Source organism: Cupressus sempervirens, chromosome 3 (assembly GCF_028749045.1).
Source record: "Cupressus sempervirens isolate cs-2001-9-10 chromosome 3, ASM2874904v1, whole genome shotgun sequence".
NCBI classification, from domain to species: domain Eukaryota; kingdom Viridiplantae; phylum Streptophyta; class Pinopsida; order Cupressales; family Cupressaceae; genus Cupressus; species Cupressus sempervirens.
In genome coordinates this window covers 174,967,095-174,994,256 of record NC_143120.1, presented here as the reverse complement: position 1 = coordinate 174,994,256, position 27,162 = coordinate 174,967,095, and the positions used below count along the sequence as shown (strand labels likewise).

Sequence of the window (27,162 nt, the reverse complement as noted above, 5' to 3'; positions counted from 1 at the left end):
GTTAGAGATATTTATGCCATGCAGGAAGGTGGATTCAGATCACCGCTGCTGGAGGGGATTTGATGGGCACCGATAGTGATTATTTCAAACATGACTAGAGAACTGGAGTTTGACAGGGGTCAAGTTACTAGAGGGCCAGCGATGGAAGGGCCAACGACGACTATTTGAAACGTTGGTGATCAAAATGTAAACATCGATGAGATGCACGAGAGTTTTAGTAGTGAGTGTTTTACAAAACACTAAACACTTGAATCAATGCAAATGACAATGGGTGGAGTGGTAACTGCCTAGTTTAGGCTCGACCGCTAATTGTGTTATTATGTGCCCGCTCGATGTAATGCGGATGGAATATGTAAGGAATATTCCATCTACAAGAATATGCCGCAAATGATAGAATATTCTACGCAGGGCCAAGATTTCACCACCCGGTTCCCACCAAAAAGTTTCTCTACAAGCCCAGTAGACCTAAAAAAAATTTGAAAAAAATACTTTGAAAATGGCAAAAAAAAAAAATGCAAAGAATAGATTTGAAAAAATAAATTAAACAGATCTAAATATGACCAAACCGAATTTGTAGATTGGGCATTCAGTTGCCAATTTGCAAAAAAAATTTGCCTCAAAATTGACTATGGTCCATTATAGGCAAATTTTTAGTCAATTTTCACTGAATCAACACTTTGAACGCAATGGTAAGGTCCACTTTGGCTCTAGATGCTCTCAATATCTATGGATACTCCAAATTTGAGTCGAAGTGTCCTCAGAGAGGTGAAGCAAGATCGGTCTTCAATGGCTATGAAATGACGCCTCTATGGCTCTAATATCATGTAAGAATATGCCTAAAGGCAAAATCACCCAAGACCAAGAAGCACAATAACTAACACAAATAGACCAACAGAGTATGATTAAAATAACAATATGATATTTAATTCTTCTGTAGTACAGAGGTGCCTGTATATAAAGGCCTCTATGATGCATCTAGAATGTCTAGGAGTTAGCAATATGATAAGCCTCACAACTAAGCACATGTCCACCAGGGATGGATTATCCTCCATTAGGCACAAGAGTTAGTGTGTTTATGAGAGGATAAGCCTATTGTGTCACATACAATTATGTTGTAGACACCATGTGTTTAATTAAGAGTGCGAATAACTATGTTGTCAACATGACAACTCAGTTGATTATGCAAATTCTAGTGATGTAGACAACATGTGCTAAATTAGAGTTACTCTTGTTTTGTCAACAAGACAACTCATATGAGTACACAAGCTCCTAGGTGTCTAACCTAAGAAATAATAAAATAATGCATTTATCCTAAGTAAACTTAAGTAAAGTGTGAATAATAATTATTTACAGTAACACTCTCATCTACCTCCTCTTCTCCATACTAGATGATTATGGCTCAAGACTCCACAAGACCCTCTATTTATACCCAACTAAGCCACAAGTTGGCCTAACAAGTTACAAATCTTATCTTATATTAAATACATATTTAAGCCACAAGTCGACCTTCAACATATATTAAATACCAAATGTTTAAGAAGGTTTACAACACCCATTACATACACATAGGACAAATAAACAAGACCCAAATAGGTCCACACAAACTCTCACGATCGTTCCCCATCACAAGCACACTCCTCACACATTAAATGCACCAAGTTGATTGATCAAATTTGCAAGGACTCCATTCGACAAGAAAATTTGTCAAGTGTCAACAACCACCAACCAAGCCCTACCAAGCTCCTTTGAGTGTCGAGCAATAATGTAGATCATGAGCAAACCTTTAGTGACCGAGCTCTTCGGCTAACACTACACTCTAGAACTGCCCAATAATGACCAAGCACCAGTCCTTCTATGACCGAGGTCTCCAACTCCAAGGTCCAACCACTTCACCATGCAGGATTGCCAACTTCACTAGGATGCTCTTGCATCACAAGTTAATCTACAATTAGTTATAAATCGTAATTGTTAATTGACAATTTGGAAAAAAAATTAAGTTTGTTCATATATTTTGAATCTCTTAATAAAATAATTTCATATGTAGTATTTTAGTATTAAAATAATATTTTAAATTACTTATTAAAAATCATAAAATATAAGCAATAAAATTAAACTACATTTTAAGAATCTAATTATATTTATATAAAAGTCTAATGATTTTAACTTCTAAATCTGAAATTTATTTTTCAATTATACTAATTATATTTTTAAGCGTGGACTTTAATAATATTTGAATCTAAAAATAAAATAAAAGAATTTATTTCACTCAACTATTTATCAATTTAATATATTTATTACTCCCCTCTTCTCTTCCCCGCTTTTCTTGATTGCACACATGAGACTAGTCTACTAGTAATAAACCATGATTATATCCTTGGCTTGGAGGTTTTCTTTGAATCATGTTTGGATCCAAATAGTTTCATAGAATTTGAAGCTATAGTTTCTCTATAATATTTTTCTTGTGCAAACAACATATATATATATATATTTGAGTTCTTTTTCATTTTGACAATTATTTGCATTTATCAAGTGCAATTGGCCTTCACTTACTTGTTTAATGCTTCAACTAGATTGACACTTGATAAAGAAACAAATTTGGTCAAAGTTCTATTAAAGTTATTTTTAAGGTGACAAAAAGAAAATTTTGCTAACATTTTTCTAAAGCATTCTCTTCCAAATCAACTTTAGTTCACAAGGTGGGTTTACCTACTACAATGATGATGGAGAAGAAACTTATAATTACTGCAATATTCATATCAAATGAACTAGTAGCTCCCATTAATAGAGGTTTTGACATAACCGACATCCCTCTCTCCAATTTAGCTCTAGGAGAGCATTTCAATTTGACGACATTCTCTCAACATGTTCATGCTTACATGCTAAATGGAAAGCTCTCATTTTGGCATGTGGGTATGAAGGACGATTAAAAAGGTTGTGAACGACAACTCTATTCTTGCCAATTGCACTTGTTGATAATCATTTGTTTATAGTTTTAAAATATAGTAATATATAGTCATAAATTTCATTGCATCCATTCATTGAGTTGCACATGGTCAAATATTTGTCTCTATCAAACATGTCTTCTCTTCCATATAAGCATTAGATCAAGTTGTAGACGTGCCTGATAGTACTAGGATGGCTGACCTCTTGCAAAGTCAAGGTGCTTTACCTTTGTGAGTAAAGTGTTCCATTCATTCCCTACCTACAACTTCTTCTCCATATTTATCTCCTATCTCAAAATTATTCATTGTGCCTCTCTCTCTCTCTCTCTCTCTCTCTCAACCCCTTTAACGTATGCCCACTTCAGCATTGCATCTCTTGTTATTAATTATGGAACAAAATCACTCTTTGCAATCCAATTTTTCTATGTAAGCTTATTATATTTGAGTCCTCGTTTAAACTGAGCATTTCTCCATGCAAAGAATCGTGACATTTAAGATATAAAACTTTCTACTTGCATTGCAAATACGAGATTACGCTCTCTTAATCGTTGGTGTTCCCATGAAAAAATACCTATTGCCTCTTGCAAAAGAGTAAAAATCTTAATGGGGTAAGGAAAAGGTTGCTAATAAACTCAATTGTTCAAATGTGCACTTTGGACATCTCCTTGTGGTTCTAATATCCTATTAAACCAAGAAGTGGTTTCAGTTCTTCTACACATCCACAATTAAATTAACACACTAGGAGCAATTAATTACATATATAAAACCATTTGCATCTTGAATTTCTCCATATTGCAGTTGCCACTATCCAGTGAAAATTTTGTAATCATTTGCTACTGCCAAAAACTCATAAGAAGCATCATATAATTGAGATCAGATCATTTCTTTGATCTTCGATTAATCAAGTTTAATATCTCTTGACATGCAGAGCACTTTGGGAGGATGAGGATCATCAATATATGCATACATCTATAATTCATTGGAATGGGCCAGTGTCTTGATATACAAGGAGCTGTTGACATTTTATATTCCCATTGCACCGTCAAAGAATAGCAATAATTGATCATATTTTCTAAACCCATAAATTAAACAAAGGCTCATAAGATGCACTAATTTCCATGTCCTTTTATTTTGCACTTGTAACCCAGGACATATTGTCTACTTTAGACTACAACTGCAGAAAATAGTTTGAAAATTTATATTGCACCACCAAATTGTATGCAAAGATTGACATAATTATTCTATGTTGACATGTCCACTTCAGAATCAAAAATTGCATTATCATGAAAATACAAAATCAGATATCCAAAAAAGACAGCGATATCTAAGTGAGATTGTAATGATCAGAGCTGATCTATTTAGTCCAACAACACAAGTAATTCGCTATTCCTAACTGCTTCCAAACTGATCAATGAATTTGACTTTGTAAGACAGAAATTATCAAAGCAGCTTTCCTAAGAAAATAGGCATTCCTTAAGTTTTTTATTGTATTAGCTTGTGTCAATGTCAGCAGAACACTTGAATGCCTTGCCTTCAAGCTCTCACATTTTCTCCCTGCACAAACAGAAATTCTTCCACAAACATAAATTATGGGAATTCTGAAATAAAATTGCTTCCTATATGAATTTGAAAATTTTATTACGAGAAAGTGCACCATACATAATGCAAGGGCTTATACTCTGATTTTTCTTAGCGTATTGGCATAAGTGTAACTAGAGAAGATCACAAATAGCTTTCGATACCTGCACATTAAAACCATATTCCACAAAGAAAAAGGCATGCTTGTTAAGCTCAAAGTATAATATAGCAGAAATCACTAATTGTACCATTGGAGAAAATTATGCTCAAAGGACAACTAATAACACACTGCAAAAAATGACTTAGAAATACAAATTCTATGAAATTCTTGACAAAAGAGGAACATACCAGATCCACTGACTCTTATGTTGTCCCATTGCTGAGAAGCATATATGAGGATATTTGTTGAATACACAATAAGACTCTTCTTTCTCAAGCAAGAATAGATAAAGAATTGAAACCCAAATATCAAATGGGCCGGAGTACTTCCGCATGATATTGGTGCTTATCTGTCGAACATGAGAAGTGTTACGTAAACCATTAAAGGAATGCCAGAAAAAATGTAGACAAGGAATATTTAAAGGGATAACAGATTGATGTTATATAACACGCAATGTTTACGAACATACAAATCTAAATCAGGGAAATTAATGGTGAACATTTTTGGCACTTAAACATAGCAAAGAACGGGAAAAATAATAGCCAGGGCAATCAGAGGAAATACAAGAATTTTACCCTAGAGAACCTGATTTCTAGGAGAAAATTCCAGAAAAATTATAAGTGAGAAAAATAACCTCCTTACTAACTTCATTGGAAAATAAAATCTTAGGCCTCTTGAGAATACAACCAATCTGAAACAACTAACCTCAGTCCCTAGGATTATACACAGGTCTCTCACACACACAGATATCAAGCTCCGATTTCAAATAAAACAGTCTACTGCTCATTGCAAACACTAGAATACTCTTAGTATCCATTTCTAATTCCTTCTATGTTGCCCCTTAAGGCATTTACAATGGACTAATAGGCTCTACTTGGACCTATTTGGAATTTTAGAAGTTACTAGAAGTTGAAAAGAAAGGAGATTCAAAGAGTTTATGGATATTATGAATTGTTTCTAGCTTGCTGGGTCCATGCAAAACCAATGCTTTGTTCAATGAGGCAACTTACAACATCAAGGAATGATACCCAAGCACTTTTCTAATCACCTACAGAAATTGATAGTTCTGCATTCTGACATTTTAGCCTCCAGCTTTACATATTTTTCTCATTTTGGGTGCTTAATTCTACACGAATGTGTCTTTGAAACTATAGTACCCTTTACAATGCTTCTGGTACTTTTATAAACCATAGCTCCCTAATATGAAGACTGTTGGTCCTCCAAAGCTATTAAGATTTCGAAATGAGGGACAGCCTACTCAATGGATGATATGGCTGTCACCCAACCTTGCACCACTGAAACAAAGAAACTTGAAAATCTCTCATTGGTATCCCTGATTTCCTAGGAAATTTTGCATACTGTTAGCATGCTTTCACACCGGAGTTTTAAACTTCAAATTTTCCCCATAGGAAGAATTTCTGGTGATTTTTATGCTAATGATGCTGTTGTAAATCTTGATCTGTAAAGAAGGTGGTGTTTTGAATTTATATTGAACTTGAACTTTGAACCTCGAAGTTCAGAGGTTCAAGTACGAGGTTCAGAATTCGCCAGTTCAGATGTTCAATGCAGGAGTAATGTTTCAAGGAGGTCCTATAGTTCAGGTTCAAATATTCAAAGTTTGAAGGTTCAACATCAATGATTCAAAAGGGCAGGATTCAGAGGTTCAGTTTGAGAATCTGGATTCGTCAGAGGCACACCATTAAAGATCAAGGTTCGAGCCCAAAGTCAGTTTCCGAGTTTCAGATTCTACGTTCAAGTTCAGAAGTTCAGTTTTATGATTCAGAGTTCAAAGTTCAACTTTGTCAATGGAGAAACTAAGGGTTAAGAGATGTCATAGTAACTTGCAGATGTGGTAAAATAACAGAAGTATTGAGTACCATCCATGTGCTGTATCTAGTAAACCATGCAAAGCCTTTTACATTCCATTCAAATGCCCAAAGGATTTGGTCATTTGAAAACATTTATAAAACTATATTGATAACCACGGGAGGATTGAAATTTGATAAGGATATGACTTGTGATTGTTGATTGGACCCCACAATTCTAAATCTCAATTCCTAAATAATTAGGGAATATGGTACGAGGTCTAATGAACATCATCGAGAGTCGGCACCATAGAAGGACATCGTTAATGATTGTGAATCTTTAACATTCAGTTCACACTTTTTATCAATTCAAATGCAAGCGGGATGCTTTATAACTCTTATAAAGCCGATACTCAAAAGGTGAGCACTCTGTCACCTTAGTCCGAGTTGTAGTTGGGGAAGTGAGGATCAGTTTGTAATCTCACTCACCGAAGAGTTCAGTGCCAATCTGATAGTTGGAAGCTATCATACCTGCTTTGTTGTAGTTAGAAAGGAACAACATTAACAGAGCCATGGAAATTCAAACTCCGGAGAAAACCACATTGATGAGATCTTGATGTCTCCCTCTTTGGTAGAGTATGGGAAAAGTCACTAATTGTTTGACAGAGTCTCCTTTCACCATAGATATGTGCAGATAGGGAGAGGATCAATCAAATAAGCACAGACTAGCTAGGCGTAGATGAAACCGAAAGCCAATATGCTCATAATCAGTGCAGGGTCAAGGCAAACAGATGATGACATTAAGAAGACACCCATGAGCAACCGTATGAAAGATACATAGGAGTAAATGTTTACACCAAATGATATGGCATCAGTGTGCTCGACAAGTGGAATATGGACACGTATTTGAATAAATACCTATATGAAGCCGTGCAGATTGTATGATGTACTCATATGATTTCTACTCAACCCGTGGTGTTGCTCACATAAGAGACAATGTGGAGAGTGATAGAATAGAAAGATGCAGTTTTCATCATATGAACACACATCGTGGGCATGTAGAAATTGTATGAAGGAATATTTCACCCCTCACATGTGTATGGAATCACAGTCCAGGTCGGTGATCTATCTAACAAAATGCCTATCCTATACACAAGGTTAAAATGGTGTTATGTGATTATCCTCGCCGAGCATACAGAATGCAGAGGTTGACGAGATGTCCAAAGACATACATGAAATAAGGTGTCCAAAATTATTTATGGCAGCAATACAAGCACGTATGGCCATTTGTTCATCAAGTCACCCAGATATCAAACACGAGGGCCTTCCCACTATCTAAGATGTACACTCTACCACACGTTAAGAGTAATTTGGACCATTATCAAGTTCACATTGCAGCTTGTGTAGACCAAATGGATTCAAATTGGGTTGAGCATGATACGTGGAAGGACAGAGTAAGCATGCGAATAGTTTGACAGAATGCCACCCATCGACAATGATAGTTGATGATTATGTGCTCGGGTAATAGTTTACGGCATCACAGTTTCAAATCACTATGAAAGCCATATGATGTTTGAGTAAGTGGTCGCGAGTCGAGAGGAAGCTACTATTGTTTATACAATTGTAGTAGTGGCTTCTTCACCATATCAAGTTTTAATAGGGGAAATGAAGATCTCAAACTGAGAGACATATGTCAATATTTTGAAGTCGATTCATTGGCATATAATGGAGAACTTGTGTTGAAATAAGAAGTTTCCAAGTTCCGTGGTACACTTGGCAACATCTCCAAAGAAGTTGCATAACCATGAACCCTAGTAACCTGACTCTTATGTTAACGAGTGACATTTGTCTGAGGGAGGATATATGTCACTCTAGAATCGGTCTTGGCCTTATTATTTATCAAGATGATATGTTTGAAGGTAAAGGAGATAGATCTTTTTAATATTAAAAAAGGGAAAATGAATCAAATCCTGTGTCCATCCACCTGTCACAAATCAACTTAAAGAGGGAGGTGATTACAAAAGAAAACAAGGTAGAGGGATTGGTCATAAGAATCAGTTACTTGGTGACCGAAAGGTCACGAACAAGCAAAGATGTTAAATAGGAAATGAAATGATGTCGAAGGGGCTTCTTTTTTTTGCATGTCGTGTGGCTGCTAAAGGGAGCGCATATCTTTTGTTTTGTAATAGGGGAATAAGGGAAGAATATTTTATTTTTCTGCAAAAGTTGTTTGTAATCTCAGGGACAGGTAAATCATTGATTTCCTTTGTTTTGTGTATAAAATGAAGAGAAGGTTATGTTGATCTGATTTTGTATCTGAATATATCTTTCTTGGAATGATGCTGATTGTGTGGTCACATCTTTCATGTTTTGAATGCAATCCTATGGTTACTTGTAATTTGTAGAATAAATAATGTTTTATTTTATTTCCTCTGCAATTTAAAGAAGGATTAGATGAATGGTCATGTGGCTATTTGCTGATCTTTCTCTCTTTATTCTAATCTAAATCTAGCGATCGCATTCCTTCATGTTTATGAATGAATGTTAGAAACCCTTCGTATCTTCAGATTAAAGATATATCCTGTTATTCAATTCATTGTAAATCTTTCAAGGAGGGAGCTGTACCTATCAATTCAGAGGAGGGTTATCAGCCTATGATAACTCATCCAACTGTTAGTTCTGTTTGTTCTTCTCTCGGGGCATTTAAGAGTCAGTTTATTTTGTTATTTCTTTGAAGGACAATCTATTTACTAACACATACAATCACATCTCTCTTGCCATCTTATCAATGTCAACTGACTTCTTCTCTACTCAAGTTGCATTCATTTCCAATCATTGTCTAGTGTTTCAATCAGCAGCTCTTGCAGATTGTTCAAGGCTGCATTATATCAAATGAAAGACAATAAAGTTCATCACTATGGAGTGTTAATGTTTGTGGCCTTTACGGCAAAGATCAGCATAAATAATTTGATATGCAAATGTAAGCAAGGAGTGGCTACATATTTAATGGCAATATAATAATAATAATATGAAATATATCATTTTATTATATGATAATTCAATTAAGTGGGAAATCTTAATTGGCCCCATTTCAAGTGTCATGTCTTTTGGAAGATGCACCTCTTCATCTCATATATATTATATGTGTTGGGTGGTGAATTATAAAAAACACCAAAACATAATGTGCAAGTAACTATTCACCATTCTCTGCCCTAAAATCTGAAAACTCTAAATGGTATCAGAGCGGGTTCCTTCATGGGAAGCTTAACCGCTTGAAGGTAGATCCATTCAGATTCATGGGCAGAATCGAACAGCCTGTCACATTGGGAGGATTAGAAGAGATTTCAAAGGTCTAATGTTTGAGGAAATTGAATGCTTCCAAATTATTTTTGCCATTGAATTCATTCAGCTACGTGAAAAGGTTTGTGCAGAAAGTTCTTCACGGAACCACTTTATCATGTTGGTTTTTTGTGATTGATATTCGCATGTGTTTATCAATGTTACTGGTATTTGAAATGAAGGGGTCCAAAGTCTTGGTCGGAGTTTCCATTGTAGAATGCTTTATTCGAGTTGCAAAATGTATCACAATGCCTGACAAGTCTATCACATTATGTGGTTTGTACAATGGTCGCTACACAATGCCCTTTAGATCGGATTATGTTGCTGGTTGGACTCATGAGTGAATCAGTGAACACACTTCTTGTGCCTTGAGCAATGAGAAATATCTAGATATTCACCTTATCTTGGTAATGTTGTGGCACTGAGCTAGTCTATCCACTGGCTTGTGCTCAGTGATCTGGTATGTAGATGGCATGGAATGCAGATCTATCAATCCGGCGATTAGGCTTGGCCATTTCGTGGGGCTCTTTTGAGGAGGGAGCACATCTCACAACACTGCCTATGCCACTAACTTCGTGATAATTTCATTGTGTAGACAGCGACGGTGGATCCAACAAGGATTTAAGGCTGCGTAAATCTTGCTTGCCATGCAGTTTACGCCATTGGAGATTGAGAAGGTGCATCAACGGAGCTCACACAAAGGGTGTTATCGAAGATGATACATATATATTATATTTGTCTTGAACTAGACAATTCTCTCTTTAGTGTGGGTGATTACAGTTATCGAGTTTATATTGGAAGCTAATTGTATTGGTGGTGTTTTTTTTTTAAGCCTCTCCCATTAAGAGTGATACAGTTGAGGTTTAAAGAAGATGTATATGACTGGGGATATGGACAGGAATGATTTGTGAGACAACAGTTCAAACCATTGTTCTGGCTATTACTATCTATCAAGGTGACTGGGACATGGAGGTTGCCCAAGCCATCATTTGAGTTAGTCGATAACATAGGATATCATGTGTCCTAAACCAAGGCAATGGATGCATCATCATGATTTTATTCAACTAAGTTGAATCAGCATCTCAAAATAATTTTTGATTAACTGCCATGGTTTGTTATGGAATTGTTGAATCAAAGTGCACAGAGGAAGCTGCCAAATGTCAAAGGGAATCATTTCCAAGAGCATTCGAACATTTACAGGTGCACTCTAAACATTGTAGAATATTTTTTCTATTTAAGGTTGAATGTCAATTGGGATATTACATTATATTCATTTTTGAGTACGTGTTAAAGAAATAAAATTGGTTGTATAAACCATTAATTTTGAGATAAATCTAGACTAAGTGACATAAGCAACAAATTCTCATGGTTTGATAATGACTCATAACCCATTCAGAAATTATCCGTAAACTTTGGCTAGATAACAGGAGGAGACCTTACAATGTACACATTGAGAGGTAGTCCTACCAAAAGTAGTTAAACCTAAGCTTTAGAGGGAGCAAATAGGAAACTTGTAAACTCTTTACTAAGGGAGTAGATCACATTAAGTGTCATGGACCCCTGTTCCCTCAATTTGGTTTGACTTTAAAACAGTCATGGATAAATTGAGAACTTGCATACGTGGATTGAATCCACCTCAGAAATGCTCGAACTTAAGAAGGTGTTTATATATGGGCCTACTTTCACCTAGTTTTGTATTATAAACTCCTCCTTTGGGGATTCATATGTATAAGCATATATTTTTATGGGCTACATATTTAGCCAACACTATATTTATCCTACGCTACATTATTGGTTGTGTTTGTTATGATCAGTGGCAATGTTATAGCAAAGACTAACCTCTTTTATATAGTTGAGTCTATATTGAGATATTTGGATAATTTGCATGATCATTTCTTTGATATGTGAATATAGCATAGACTATATTATTTGTATGCATATGTGGCTAAATTCATCTATGCAATTATATTTTATATGATTTGTGGATAGTAGCAATCCACAGTTTGAGTCTTCTCAACTCAAGGATTGAGAACTTGGTGGACTTAATGTTTGGATACTAGTACTCAGAGCACTTGGTGAATATCATGTGTTTGATATTTGGATACCAATGCAGGTGACATCATGGATTTGATATCGGATCGAGTACTTGGTAAACTTAATGTCCGGATACTAGTACCTGGGGCACTTGGTGAATATCATGTATTTGATATTTGGATACCAGTGCAGGTGACATCATGGATTTGATGTCAGATTGAGTACTTGGTGGACTTAATGTCCAAATACTAGTACTCGGAGCACTTGGTGAATATCATGTATTTGATATTCGGATACCAGTGCAGGTGACATCATGGATTTGATGTCGGATTTAATACTTGGTGGACTTAATGTCTAGATACCAATACAAGTGACATCATGGATTTGATGTCGTGTTTAGTAATTGGTGGATTTAGTGTCCAGATACCAGTACAAGTGACATCATGGATTTGATGTCAAATTTATTACTCGGTGGACTTAATGTCCGGATACCAGTACGGGTGACATCATGGATTTGATGTTGGATTTAGTACTTGGTGGACTTAATGTCCGGATACCAATACGAGTTACATCATGGATTTGATGTCAATTAAGTCCTTGTGACTCGTGTATCTTGGATCCACAGGTTGAGTACATGGTGACATCAGGGACTTGCTGTTGGGAAGCCATTACTCGGAGCATTTAGTGAATATCATGGACTTGATATTCGGCCAATGCTTTTGATATCACAGATTTGATATTGATTGAGTCAGTTAGACTCAAGAGAATAATACTTAAGAGTATATGATGATGACTTTGAGATCTTTTAAGATTTGTATAAGTATTACACCTTGAGATGATGTATGGGATATATAATAGATTTGAGATCTATTGAAGTTATGTTTTTGGTACCTCTACCAATTGTGAAGATAGAGAAGTTGAGGTCTTTTATAGACTTGAGACTTATTGGTCGATCTTCTTTGTGGCCTTTACGGCAAAGATCAACAATAAATAATTTGATATGCACATATTTAATGACAATATAATAATAATAATATGAAATATATTATTTTATTATATGATAATTCAATTATGTGGGAAAGCTTAATTGGCCCCATCTGAAGTGTCATGTCTTTTGGAAGACGCACCTCTTCATCTCAATATATTATGTGTTGGGTGGTGAATTATAAAAAACACCAAAACATAATGTGCAAGTAATTATTCACCATTCTCTGCCCTAAAAGCTGAAAACTTTACATGGAGGAACATACAAGTCAACGAAAGAAGAAAATGGCGAAGTTGTGGGCCTAAAATTATCAAAATTTGGCAATAGCTAAGCAAACTCCTTCAAAATTACTCTCAAGTGACATAATGGCATAACGTATAGCAGGGGCAAATCTTAGTTTTCACTGCAAGTTCCACTAAGACAAACAAAATTAGGTGAAGATTATGTGACATGCAACTTTGCCAACAATGCCAATCCAAAAACTCCAAAAAACCTAGCAGAAGTATTACAAAGTACACCAAGGAGAGACATTCAACTAACATAGGTTACATTTTTTTGTTTGCAATGCCAGTCCAAAACTCTGATGTAGGTAAATATTGTTGGCTAGAAGTTTTGTAAGTAATTGTGACCACAACTTACAAAACTGTAACTTTAGACAATGTCACATGAGATTACTCTCTCCTCTCAATAATAGGGGAGGCACCCTTCTTACCTAGGTGACCACAATAGAAACTTAACCAGAAATTACAAGATAGGGCGGTTCTCTTGATCTATTCCTCTTTTTTCAGGAATGATTTCGCAAACAACTTATGATCAGCACTAGAAGTTAACAAAAAACAACAATTGTGACAATAATATCAATGGCTCGTTTGTTGATGTAAGAACAACACAAAAGACATCAATCTACTTTATATGAGTGGAATGGTCACAGAAACCCAAAGTCTTTTGCACTTATCCTGAATGAAGATTTAATAACTGAATAAACAATAGGGCACCAAGTTTCTTATCCAATTCTCACTAAATCTTATTAAAGTACTTAACATTGAAGCACAAAGCCTTTCAGCCTTCAGTATTTGAAGCCACTCTCAATAATAGGGGAGGCAACCTTCTTACCTAGGTGACCACAATAGAAACTTAACCAGAAATTAAAAGATAGGGCGGTTCTCTTGATCTATTCCTCTTTTTTCAAGAATGATTTTGCAAACAACTTATGATCAGCACTAAAAGTTAACAGAAAACAACAATTGTGACAATAATATCAATGGCTCATTTGTTGATGTAAGAAGAACACAAAAGGCATCAATCTACTTTATATGAGTGGAATAGTCCCAGAAACCCAAAGTCTTCTGCACTTATCCTGAATGAAGATTTAATAACTGAATAAACAATAGGGGACCAAGTTTCTTATCCAATTCTCACTAAATCTTATTAAGGTACTTAACATTGAAGCAAAAAAGCCTTCAAGCCTTAAGTATTTGAAGCCACTATCAACTATATCAGTTCGCCCTTCTGCAGCACAGTCTCCAAAAACTCAAATTAAACTGTAACTTTGAACACAATATGCAGCTCATGGTCTGCAATATTGAATTCAAATCCCTTTTGAACAAAGCATAAAACTCACAATCAATATTCAGAAAATCTCATCACATAACACCTTGAATCAACACAATGTTTGAAAGTGAGTTGCCTCTTTTATTGAAAGCAATTTAATCTACATCCAAGCACAAAGCCTTAGAGTGCATATACAAAGTAGCAGAAATTTCTTGCATTGCCTAAAGATTAAAGTTACAATGAGGCACCCTCCTCTATATATGTGAGGGGCTGAGAGAGAAAGGTGGGAGAACCAGCCTGAGAAACCCAACAAACATTGACCTACCTATGATTGACTTATTCAACATTGCAGGTACTAATGTACCACAATATGAATGCATGTAATACTATCACATGCAATTACAACTTGTTTTCCAATTACATGTAATTTGTCAAATAACAAAATTACATAATGCATAACGAAAATAAACTGTCTAACAAGACGTGACTCCTATTATGTCATCATTTGTCAGCCTTCATGTTGCTAAAGGATGCTCCATGATTGATGTGCTCAAGTTTGGTGAAAGAATCTCGAACTAGAAATGAATCTGCATCCTTGATTGTTTTGCATCATAATTACATGAGAAGTTGCGGATCTCTCTTCCTAGCTGGGACCATGCAAATCTAGAATTATGCATGTTAGGCAATCAAATCTCGAGGGAAAATGGAAGGTATCAGCTTTTTTAAAGTGGGAGAGTCTAAAAAATGGAAATTTTTGGAGCACTGCAAGTGAATGGAAAGCAAACATTTGATATACAAATGAAAAGCACGCACGCACGCGCGCGCACACACACAGATATATATGTATGCATGTATATGTATATGTATTGTATATGTATGGGAAGACTTTTCACTTGTAAGTGGGATTAATTATTCCCATTACAAGTCATTTGGAATGTACTTCTTGTCTATATACAGGTTTTCAAAGTACACTTGCAGATTGGAAATAGAGTTCAAATGTGCTTGGGAAACTCTTACAAGTGGGCTTTTTAGTTCCAATTACATGTGGAGGAAAAACTTAGCTCTTTTTTGGCAAGACAAGCTCAAAGATGGGAAAAAATGCATTACTTGGATTTTCTCTTTGTGGGAAGAACTTGTATGTCAACTTGGGTGAAGAATTTGCAATGTTTTGTAAAACAATACACTCAAACAAAGACTACAAATCTGAAAATGATTTGTAAAAACAAAAACATATCAAAACAAGACAAAAGAAGCTTCTTGAGAATCACAAATGCAATGAGGAAGAAGCCTTGAAAATTTGGAGAAAATCCCCCCAAATCTTGATGACTTTGAATCTAGGGAAACATCTCCAACTTGGAGCTATATAGACAATTAATCTTGACTAAATCCTTACAAAAATGAATGTAATTCTCAGTCCTCCATGAATCCTTGACAAATGGACATGAAGAAGAGAAAAAATGCTTGAGAATAGCACTCCAATGACTGATTCAAACTTGCACGCTGTATTTTTCAATTGCAACAAATGTCAAGTATTTTTCACACTTTCCAGCTAGCTTTGCTATGCCAAAACTTAGCCAAGCATAGGAAAATCTAAATTTGAGCATTGGGCATAAGATCATTGTAATGTCCCCTTTATGGATAGCCTAGAATATCGGGACAATTACCTCATTTCCTCACACTTATACTATCTAATCTTTGAAATTGAACTATGTAATGGAGAATATGAACAATATCACCTTGCTATTTCTAATTCAATAAATGATACCTACGCAAATATGATTTGGTTTATATATATATATATATATACCATCAACATCATCTCATTGTAAGTGACATGAAGTTATACTCTGTCACATATATATATGTATGTATGTATGTACGTATAAACCAAATCATTTTTGAGTAGATATCATTGATTGAATTAGAAATAGCAAGGTGATATTGTTCATATTCTCCATTACATAGTTCAATTTCAAAGATTATATAGTATAAGTGTGAGAAAATGAGGTAATTGTCCCGATATTCGTGTGTGTGTGTGTATACTAGAGGCAGAAAATCCTTTATCATTGTAAGTGGCATGAAGTTATACTCTGTTTTGGCATAGCAAAAAGAGGAAGTGTACATTAACTTCCTCTTTTCGCTACGACAAGGTGTGGGAGCATATGAACTTTTGAAGAAGGCTAAAACTCTACATTACATAATTGAGTTCAACAAGCTTTGGGGTGTTCCAAAAGGCATGAGAGTTACAATGCCTGTCTAGCAAGCATCATGTTCCAACTATTCAATAGACTCAGGGGCAGCCCAATATTTCTACTCCCAAATCGCATCAAAGAGTAGGATCAATGCTAGGGTCAACTTCATGACCTTGTTCAATATGCACTTGAAGGATCAAATAGATGATTCTACTGGAAAGTTCTTTTTTGCCAATGGCATCCCATTTCATGTAACTCGATCTCGTTATTATAAGGCAAGGTTGCACGAGGATGGGGGTACTTGGGTGCTTAGGGCACAAGTACGAATATGAGTATTTTTCAAAATGGGGAATAGGGTTACTTGGGTATGTCAATTTTCTTAATATAATTTAATATTTATTAAAAATAGAAAATATGAATCATGATAATGATTTTCTAAAACAAAAACATTGATAAAATTTGTAGATGTAATGTATTGTTTTCACTTTTAGATTTGCAATATCTTTGTAATAATAATATATGCTAAATGTTTAGATGCCTGACAGAGAACGCATACTTTAAACATAAACAAGAGGATCATAAATAATATAACAATGACACATTGCAAATGATAAACTTCTTACTTTGACACTGATAAAGTTTTCTATTAATCAATATTGTATCGAAGATTCAACCCAATCACATCTTGAATTAAGCTTGATAAACAACAAGTTGATACACAAATAAAATTCAGAAATCTTAACCAAGGTCCCTAGGAGTGATGCTCTCCACTAAGTACCTGGTACTTGGGTACACATCCCGAGAGTGTGATTACGTGTATCCATGCAACATAGTTAAAAGGAGATGATGTTGATGGTGGCAAAGGGAGGAGCACCTGAGCACAAATTGAGTACCACAATCTTGGATAACAACTATGCCAAGATCAGTTCAATTATGGTGATAATGAGGGTATGTTGGGAGGAGTCTAGATGCAACATAGTTATGGATGGGTGGATGGATATTTGGCATCATCCACTCATCAATGTCAGGGTTACATGCTAAGAGGGCTCATTCATTCTTAGGATGGTTGATTATTCAAGGCATCAAAAAGATGCTGATATTCAATGTGACCTTCACAAAACTATTGAGGAGATTGGTCCACAAAATATGGTCCAAGTAGTAACAGATGTAGCATGTGTATAGAGTTGCAAGGACACTTGTTGAGGCAGCATACAGACATATTTGATGGACTCCATGTTGTGTGCATGCCGTGAACAATGCATTCAACAACATGGAGAAGATTGATAGGATTAGAGGAGTGGTCAGCAATGCGAGAGATGTTGCGTGTTTATCTGCAGCCATCACACTTCACATGCACACTTCAGGAGCTTCTCAAAGGAGTTGTTGAAACCAGCTAAGACCAAATATGCATCCTATTTCATTCTTTTGATAAGAATGGTTGAGTTGCAACAGCCACTACAACTCATGGTTATGATGCAATATTGGAGTCAATAGGATGGGGCTAGAAAAAAGCAAGGAATGAGGGTTAAGGAGATAATGAAGAGTGATGCATTTTGGAGTGATACAAAATACATAGTCTCTATCATCCCTCTAGTTTTCTAAGTCATCAAATAAGGGGATGGGGATGCACCTAACCTTGGAGAGGTATAGGAGTGCATTGATTCTATGCTTCACAAAATGACGGCAGTTGTATGAGAGGACCCCACTTTACCATTTTACAACAAGAACATTCGACCAATTATACAATGCATATGGGATAACCTAAACACTGCCTTGTACATGGCTACTTATGCATTGAATTCAAAGTGATATATGACTAGGCTTAGTAGAGTTATACCCATTCTGGATGATAAGGTGAAGGAAGGATCCCTCAGCTGCATTGATAGGATGTATGAAACTGAAACTTCTAGCTAGATTTGCACCACGTAGGTCAAATTTGCTACTATTTGGGGATATAAGGTTGCAACAAAGGCTGGTATAAGAACAATGACACAAGAGGACCCAATTTTGTGATGAACTTGTCATGGACTGAAATCAGCAACTACCACACTAGTCATTCATTTGTTGTCTGAGGTTTCTAATTCTCTATCTTTTGAGAAGAATTGGTGTACTTAAAGCTTCATCCACTTTCTTAAGAGGAAGAGAATTACCTCTAGGAGAGTACAAAAGCTAGTGGTTGTACATAGTGCCTTGTGTATCACTGACAGCAAGCCACTTGTGAACGAGGAAAGCCCAGTAGCACAATAGGATATAGAACCAAAGAAGCCATCACAGATTGATGGGGATGAGGATGCAAGAACTTCAGATGTACAGCTGGTTGGTGTTCCTTTGGCAGATCTTAACCTTGAGGAATCCAATAGTTCCAGCGATGAGGAGTTTGCCGACCTCTCAAGGGATAATTAGAGGCCTTCACTATATTTTGACATTTTGATTTTGTACTTGTTTTGCTGTCATGCAACTCATTGTGGTCATCTTTATGATCAAATATTTTTTATATCATCTAATAGAAATCTTCTATTTGTTGATCTAACAATTTAATATTTTATTTAGTTTTGAGTATTCTAATTTCTAATTAATAGTTTGATATTGAAAATTTCCATGCTAATTGTTCAATGTTCAAGTACTTACTATTTGGTATTTGGCAGTTTCAATTTTACATCTTAATAGTCATATACATCTTTTCGTAACTAGCATTTTAAGTACATAAGTATAGTATATACAATATAGCCCCCAACCCCCCATCCGCCATTCCCCCACCAACCTTGGTTGATCAGCAACATGCACACTCAATGTTCCATAATACAATCACCATCTATCAATATTTATCCCACATCATTGATATTATAGGTACCTTTGACTGTCATTCTACATATTTAGTCAAACTTCATTAATCTCCATCTTCAATCTTTCTTATTGACGGTGCATCAACAATAATAGATCGATGAGTGGTCACAATATATATTACATCTCTTTTTTCTATGTGAATTGTCAACAATAAGACAGTCGCTGTTTAGAATTACACCTATAATAACCCCAACAGGTTATAACTGCTTCAATCACAAAAAATCTTTATACTTCAGTTGTTTGACATTTCGTCAAATACTTTGCAAGCAGGGGTCATCTGACTGATATAACTTTTCAGACTGTTGCAGTGGTTCTTGTTTGGATTTGCCTCAAAGAGAATGCTTACAAAATAATTTAAACAATGACCTAACATAAATATGCAACTAATTTTGGCAATAGTGAATGCATATATGAGTTCTAATCATGAAAATGATCACCTACAGCCAACTGGTATTTTAACAAACAGTTGGTATGCAAACTAACTAGTTAATAAGAAATGATATATTAACGCTCAAAGACAACTATTAATGACCAGCAATTGTATCTCCTTGATTGAGAATGAGTATCCAATACAATATTCATACTAAGTTAGCCAAGACTCTTGGCATTTACAAGATATCAAAATATGATGATGGCTGGTAAAGTAATATGCACCTACAGCTGCCAATGAAAACTGATGCAATACTAAGTATCTATCTTCAATACTCCTCTACAGCAGTACGCTAATCGCATGCATAACTAAAGCCATGGATTGCTGATACCATTGTGAGAAATGCAACAATGAATGATAGGTCTGATATGAAATGTTAATTACAACCAGGGTAACGTGACTCGCGGCGAGTCACGTGAGTCAAGCGAGTCAGCGAGCCGCGCTGACCTCGCCGAGTCACAATGACTCGTGACTCACGAGCGACGAGTCACGAGGAGTGACTCGCGTGACTCACGAGTCACCAAGTGACTCGCGTGACCCGGCCTTCTTGACTCGGCCGCGACGGGCAAGAAACCAGGCCATAAAAATATAATTTTTTGCATGTTTTTTTATACTTTTTTACATATCTCACTCATATAACCCTAAAAGGGCTCCCATAACAGTCTATAGTGAAAAGAAGAAAGAGAGAGGTAGAAGAGAAATAGAGGTTTCTTGTTTTGCAACCAGCTGAAAGGAGGAGGAGAAAAGCTTGCATTTGTGACATTGGAGCTTGCATTTAGATCATCAAGGAGTTTATAGGAGCTCTTTTCAACACTTCCCAAAGCATTTGAAAGAGGTAAGACTTGATTGTTTAGATTTTGATGATTTTTTTGTCTATGCTTATGGGTTTTTTGCATGAATTTTTTTTGTTTGTTTATGAGTTTTTTTTTTTACTTTAGATCTTCATAAAATGCAATGCTGAAATGGTAATATTTGGTCTAAAATGTCTTATTGCAGCAACCTTTACATTGTTCCTTAATTAAGTCATAATGGCTTCTGGAGGTAAAAAACCCAAGCTCTCTAAAGGCAACAAAAAAGATGAGTGTTGGAAGTTCACCATAGAATTTCTGGGTAGAAAGAGAACTTAAACAAAATGCCTATTTTGCAAAACCATTAATAGTGGGGGGATAAATAGATTAAAATACCATATTGCTGGCTTACGTGGTCATGATATTGAGCCTTGTGGAGCTGCATCTGTTGAGGCTCAACGTTTTTGTTATGTAGCTTTGGAAAAATATGAACAAGAAAAAGAATTAAAAAAATAAAAATTAGAAGAGTTAGCTTTGATTGGTTCTAGTTCCCTTCCACGCTCATTTGCAAATGTTTCTAAGTCAGTAGGCTGTGTTGGAGAAGGTTCTTCTCGTCCCCCCTATCGTCCTAGTGCTTCTGTTGCTCGTGCTTCTTCTACATCTATTCTTTGCACTTCTAATGATGCTATTGCTGCTGCCCCTTCTAGTAGTGCTGCTCTTCTTCGTCCTAGAGTCAGAAAATCTAGTAAGTTGGACAACTTTTTTGTACCGGTACCACTCTTGGTGCGCAACCCTCACTTGAGAGCATGCGCTAGAATAGGGAGATACATGAAGCTGGAATAAGAGCAATTTGCAAGTTTTGGTTTTTCTGTGACATTCCATTTATAGCAGCCAGGTACTTCAAGTTTTCAACTTCATTTATATTTGATTGTTTTACGTTTTAAGTTTTAAAATTTATATTCAATTTTATACTTTTAACTTAATGTTGAAAATTTGAAATATGTTAATTAAAATGTTTTTATAAATGTAATAGGACTCCTTATTGGCAGGGGATGATTGATGCAGTTTCCATTTGTGGTGCGGGGTTCAAAGCCCCCACTGAAGATGATTTGAGTGGCCCCCTCTTGCTAGATATGGTTGAGGAGATGAAACTTGAGTTGGAGGACCACAAAAAGATTTGGAGCCAAAAGGGGTGTACCATCATGACAGATGGATGGACAGATAGGAGGTCCAGAACCCTCCTAAATTTTCTTGTTTCTAGCGGAGGTAATTCATCATGCTCTACTTCTTGAAGTCTAAAATTTAATGTATACTATTATTGAATAACGAAAATTTTGTTTTATTGAGTATTGATTCTTGATTCTTGAATGATAATTATTTTGTTTAATTTTCACTTTCAGGATCCACCATGTTTGTAACAAACTGTTCATAAATTTGTGCTCAATTTCTGTGCCAAGTATACTGTAGTAGGAATTTCGTCAAACAGTTCACAAACGTTCTGAAGGTGCTACTGTCACAGTCTTAAATGGAACCACTCTCACACAAGCACACGTTCAAATTTAATGAATGGCATCTGTATGGTGTTTTTTTTTTTAGACCTTCCGTGAAGAATATAGTCTCAGCAAGTGAATATGATACACCATGAGATATATTGGAGCCCATGTCACTCCCAGTTGTCATATTTGTACCTATTAATGGTTCCAGGAAAATGCGACTGTCACAGCCCGATTTCATATAAAAACTGCTAACCGCGGCTTGTATAGTTGGGACGTTGCTTGCACCTGTCTTACTCACGACTGGAGTCAGAGAATGGAGCTCGGTTGCCAGCAAAATACCTCCAATGTACTGCTATCTGCATTTCCAACACCCAACGCCTGGTCTATGGCCCCGTACTTGATGGATATAAGCCAATCACTGCCTGCCGCTACTGTCTATGCCTTCCTCACATTAGCTAGTTGTTCCGCTTAGGAAATACTTCACCAACCAGCTGCGATTTCACCTTGCTAACAGCACACTTACCAAAACAATAAACTGGTCTTAAAGAGAGTTCACACAAAACTATGTTCTGACCTGTAAGTAATCGACCCTCCTCTACATTCCATCAACGCTTTGCTGGGAAGATTTTCTAGGAAATAATAGCTTCCAACTTAACTTATGAAACCAACTGAGTGAGCTAGGTTTGGCGTCCAGCTCCTCTCTCAAATTTCTCAAGGGTTTTCGTCCCTAAGAAATTACCAAGTCACATCAAGCAACCTTTGGATTATTTTATAACATAGATTCATTCTGTTTTAGAATCCCAATGCAAGCTCTTTTTATAGCCTCGAAGTGAGGGAAACCACAAGGAGTAAAGAATGTGGGATAAAACTCCCTTTTTCATCCTGTAGTGACTTTAAGACATTTTATAAAGTGTATAGCTTATACTATTAAAATGACTTAATTTTCCTCTCACTTTAATAAAGTTCTGAGTGAAGTCGTTTTAAACTCCTGTTGTGACTGGTAAACATCCTACCAAATAATATTTAATCTATCTGGATGTGGAGATAGATTAAATTATGCCCATTTATTTAGCACTGTGAAGGGGACATGACAATCCTCCCTTCCTGGGATTGCTTGCCCTCAAGCAATCTCAATGATGGATGCTGTAATATAGACTCGCCTTCCCATGTGGCGTCTTCATAAGGCAAGTCTTTCCAACGGATCAAATATTCCCTGATGATTCGGTTGCGCAACTTCCTCTCTCTGGTTTCAATCACTTCTTCCGGCACTAGAATAAGCTTACCCTCTTCATCAAGCGGGGGCAAAATCTCAGAAGGCACAATTTGCTGACCCACAGCTTTCTTGAGGCACGAGACATGAAAAACATTGTGAATCCGGCTGTCACCTGGCAGCTCCAGCTCATAAGCGACTTCTCCTACTCTCCTGGTGATAGTGTATGGTCCATAAAATCTGGGCTTCCATAAAATCTGGGCTTAAGTTTCTCGGACCCACTCTTCTTCAAAGAGCTCTGTCTGTAAGGCTGTAGTCGTAGGAAAACTCTATCCCCAACCTCGAAATTCCTTTCGGTGCGATGCCGGTCAGCGTACCATTTTTGCTGATTCTGCGCCTGCTGAATATTATCTCTGAGAGCTCGGAGGATGTCCTGCTGCTCCTCAATCCAATCTCTAGCTAATGGTGCTCTGCTGTCTGATAATGCCAAATCAATGAAAGAGAGAGGCTCATAACCATAGAGAGCACGGAAAGGGGTCATCCGAATAGACATATGATAAGTGGAGTTATAACAGTATTCCCCCAAATACAGCCACTTGACCCACGCTCTCTGTTGTCCTACAATGTAGTTCCTCAAGTAACCTTCCACCCACTTGTTCACTATCTCGGTCTGGCCATCAGTCTGTGGATGATAACTTGTGCTCGGAGTCAATTCGGTACCAGTCAATCTAAAAATCTCCTGCCAAAAGGTGTTGAGAAATCTACTGTCCTTGTCACTCACAATGGTTTTGGGTAATCCATGGAGTCTAAAAATCTCTCGGAAAAACAAATCAGCCACCTGAGAAGCTGACCAATCTGTTGATATCGCAAAAAAATGTGCGTATTTGGTCAACCTGTCCACCACTACGAAGATGCAATCCCTGCCTTGGACCCTTGGCAACTTGGTGATGAAATCCATAGAAATGCTTTCCCATCTCTGGGCTGGAATGGGAAGAGGCTGAAGTAATCCTGCAGGAAATCCCTGTTCTGACTTGTTCTGCTGACAAGTCTGGCACTCTCTAACATGCTGAAGAATATCACCCTTGAGCCCCTTCCAGGAGAATCTCTCTTTGATTTGCCTGTAGGTTTTGAAAAATCCTGGGTGCCCTGCTGTGGGTGCATCATGAAAGATGCGCATAATATCCTCCTTTAATTTAGAATCAGGTACTAGGTAAACTCTATTCTTATAGTAAATAATATCGTTCAGCACCTTGTACCTCTCATCCTGAAGTATGCCATCCATAATCTGACAAGCGTGTGCATTTTTGGAATACTCCACTAGTAGTTGTGACCTCCAATCCGCTGAAATCTCAGAAGTGATGTAACAATCCAGCACTGGTGGTCTACGAGAAAGAGCATCAGCAACAATATTAGTTTTCCCCTTGACATATTCAATGTCAAAATCATACGCTTGTATCTTGTTGACCCATTTCTGCTGTCTTTCATTCAATTCTTTCTGTTCAAGGAAGTAACGTAGGCTGTTATGATCGGTTTTGACTATAAATTTACTCCCCACCAAGTACTGCTTGAATTTTGCTAGTGCATGCATTATGGCCAGCATCTCCTTATCATATGTGGAATATAATACCTCACTGCCTCACAGTTTTCTGCTCTCAAAAGCAATAGGGTGACGATCCTGCATCAAAACAGCCCCTATTCCACTTCCCGATGCATCGCACTCTAAAACAAAAGGCATCAAATCTGGAAGTGCTAGCACTGGGCATGAACTCATTACCTGTTTCAACTTATCAAATGCTACCATGGCGTCCCCTGTCCAAGAAAAAGCCCCTTTTCGTGTCAAATCAGTGAGGGGTGCGGCTACCTGTGAAAAACCCTTGGCAAAACGCCGATAATAGGAACACAGACCAAGAAAACCGCGTAACTCCGATACATCATTCGGTGGTGGCCAATCCAAAATCGCTCTGATCTTCTCCTGGTGCACCTTAACTCCATCAGCTCCAATCACATGACCCAAGTAAAGAATTTCAGTCAGCCCAAATTCGCACTAAGATTCTTTTGCGAATAGGAAGTTTTCCTCTAAGAGACCAAGAACCTCATCCATATGCTGTAAGTGTTCCTCCCAAGTTCTACTGTAAATCAATATGTCATCAAAGAATACTAAAACACACTTCCTTAGTTGTTTCTTAAAAATATGATTCATGCAAGATTGGAAAGTGGCTGGTGCATTACTGAGTCCAAATGGCATCACCAAGAACTCATAATGTCCGTAATGGCATCTAAAAGCCGTCTTATGCACATCTTCTTTTCGGACCCTTATCTGATGGTACCCTGAACGAAGATCTATCTTGGAAAAGTAAACTGCCCCATGAAGCTCGTCTAACAGCTCATCAATGCGAGGAATCGGGTACCTGTTCTTAATAGTCCTCTTGTTCAATGCACGGTAGTCTATGCACATCCGAAGGGTGCTGTCCTTCTTAACCAGCACTACCGAAGATGCAAAGGGACTAGAGCTGGGTCTAATATGCCCCATATCCAAAAGGTCCTTTATCGTCTTCTCTATTTCCTCTTTGTAATGCCTAGGATGACGATAAGGCGTAGTAATAACAGGTTTAGCTCCCTCCTCGAGCTCAATAATATGCTCAAATCCCCTATCTGGAGGAATCCCAGGAGGAATATCCTTGAACACCCTCCTGTGCTTATTTATAACTGTTTGAATGTCGCAGTGATATTGCTGTCCTGAATCCTGTGTCCCCTTGGATGAGATAAAACACTGAGTAGCCCACTCTATATCATCGTGTCTTAAAATAGCCTCCATCCTGTGAGCTGAAATCACCCTGGGACTACTATCAGATATAGCTCTAAGAATCACCAGTCTATCATCCTGTAAAAACTCCAACTACATAGTCTCATGATCAAATGTATACCGACGGAGAGTACTCAACCATTGTCTTCCCAAAATAGCATCCAGTCCATCCAGGTCAACCACATAGAAATCAGACTCTAGAAGATAACCATCAAACTGAATCTGAAGTCCGGCTACCTTCTCTGTGCATCTCAAAACTTCTCCACCAGCTACCTTAACATCAAACTCTGGTATGGCCACTGTCTGTAAATCCCTCCTAGATACCATCTGTGTGCTGATAAAATTATGCGAGGCTCCTGTATCTAAAAGACAAATAATACGCTGGCCTCTAACAACACCTTTCACCCTGAAAGCATGACATGCTGGATCACTCGAAAGGGTGGCTAAAACAGGAGGTTGCTCTGTTGGCTGCTTTGTAAGAGTTTGTTTTTTCTTATCTTTTCCAGGCTGCCCTTCAACTTCCTCCTCTTCTTCGCTGTCCACACTGTTATCTTCTTCCCGTGGCTCTTCCACCTCTTCCTCCTCCTCGGAATGAACCTCAACATAGTGGATTTTGCCTTTACCCAAGCATCTGTGATCAAGAGTCCAAGGCTCCCTGCAAGTGAAACATAACTTCTTCCTCCTCAATTCATTGCATGTCTCAAAATCCAATCTGGGTGTGTTGGCTTTTTGCTGTTTTTTATTCCCCTTAAAAGAAGTGGACCCTTTATAGGATTTCTTAGGAGGCTGTGACATTGAGGTAGGTGTGTCCAAATCATGAGCAATCTTAATGGCGTCATCCAAGGTGTTTGGTTTTAGGACTTTGACTAAACCTCTAAATCTGTCATGTAATCCTTCAGTAAATAACATCACCTTGCGTTGCTCAGACATATCTGGTACCATCACTGATATTCGCTGAAACTCATCTATAAAGTGATCCAAAGTCCCGCTCTGCCGTAATTGGGC

At 37.1% G+C, this 27,162-nt stretch overlaps 1 protein-coding gene across 4 annotated transcripts in view; it reads right to left on the bottom strand.

Annotated features, from left to right (window-relative positions):
- Positions 1-4,117: 4,117 nt before the first annotated feature.
- LOC149565343 (uncharacterized) overlaps positions 4,118-27,162 on the bottom strand; it is a 204,844-nt gene continuing 181,799 nt past the window's right edge. For 2 of the 4 annotated variants that reach the window (XM_089818861.1, XM_089818862.1), the window contains exons 9-11: positions 4,869-5,029; positions 4,621-4,684; positions 4,118-4,496 (exon numbers count right to left, since the gene is read on the bottom strand). In XM_089818861.1, coding sequence (XP_089674987.1) covers positions 4,476-4,496; positions 4,621-4,684; positions 4,869-5,029 — 246 coding nt within the window. In that variant the 3' untranslated portion in view covers positions 4,118-4,475. Of the gene's footprint in view, positions 4,497-4,601; positions 4,685-4,868; positions 5,030-27,162 lie in introns of all 4 variants that reach the window. The other 2 variants (XM_089818863.1, XM_089818864.1) reach the window with 1 other exon arrangement.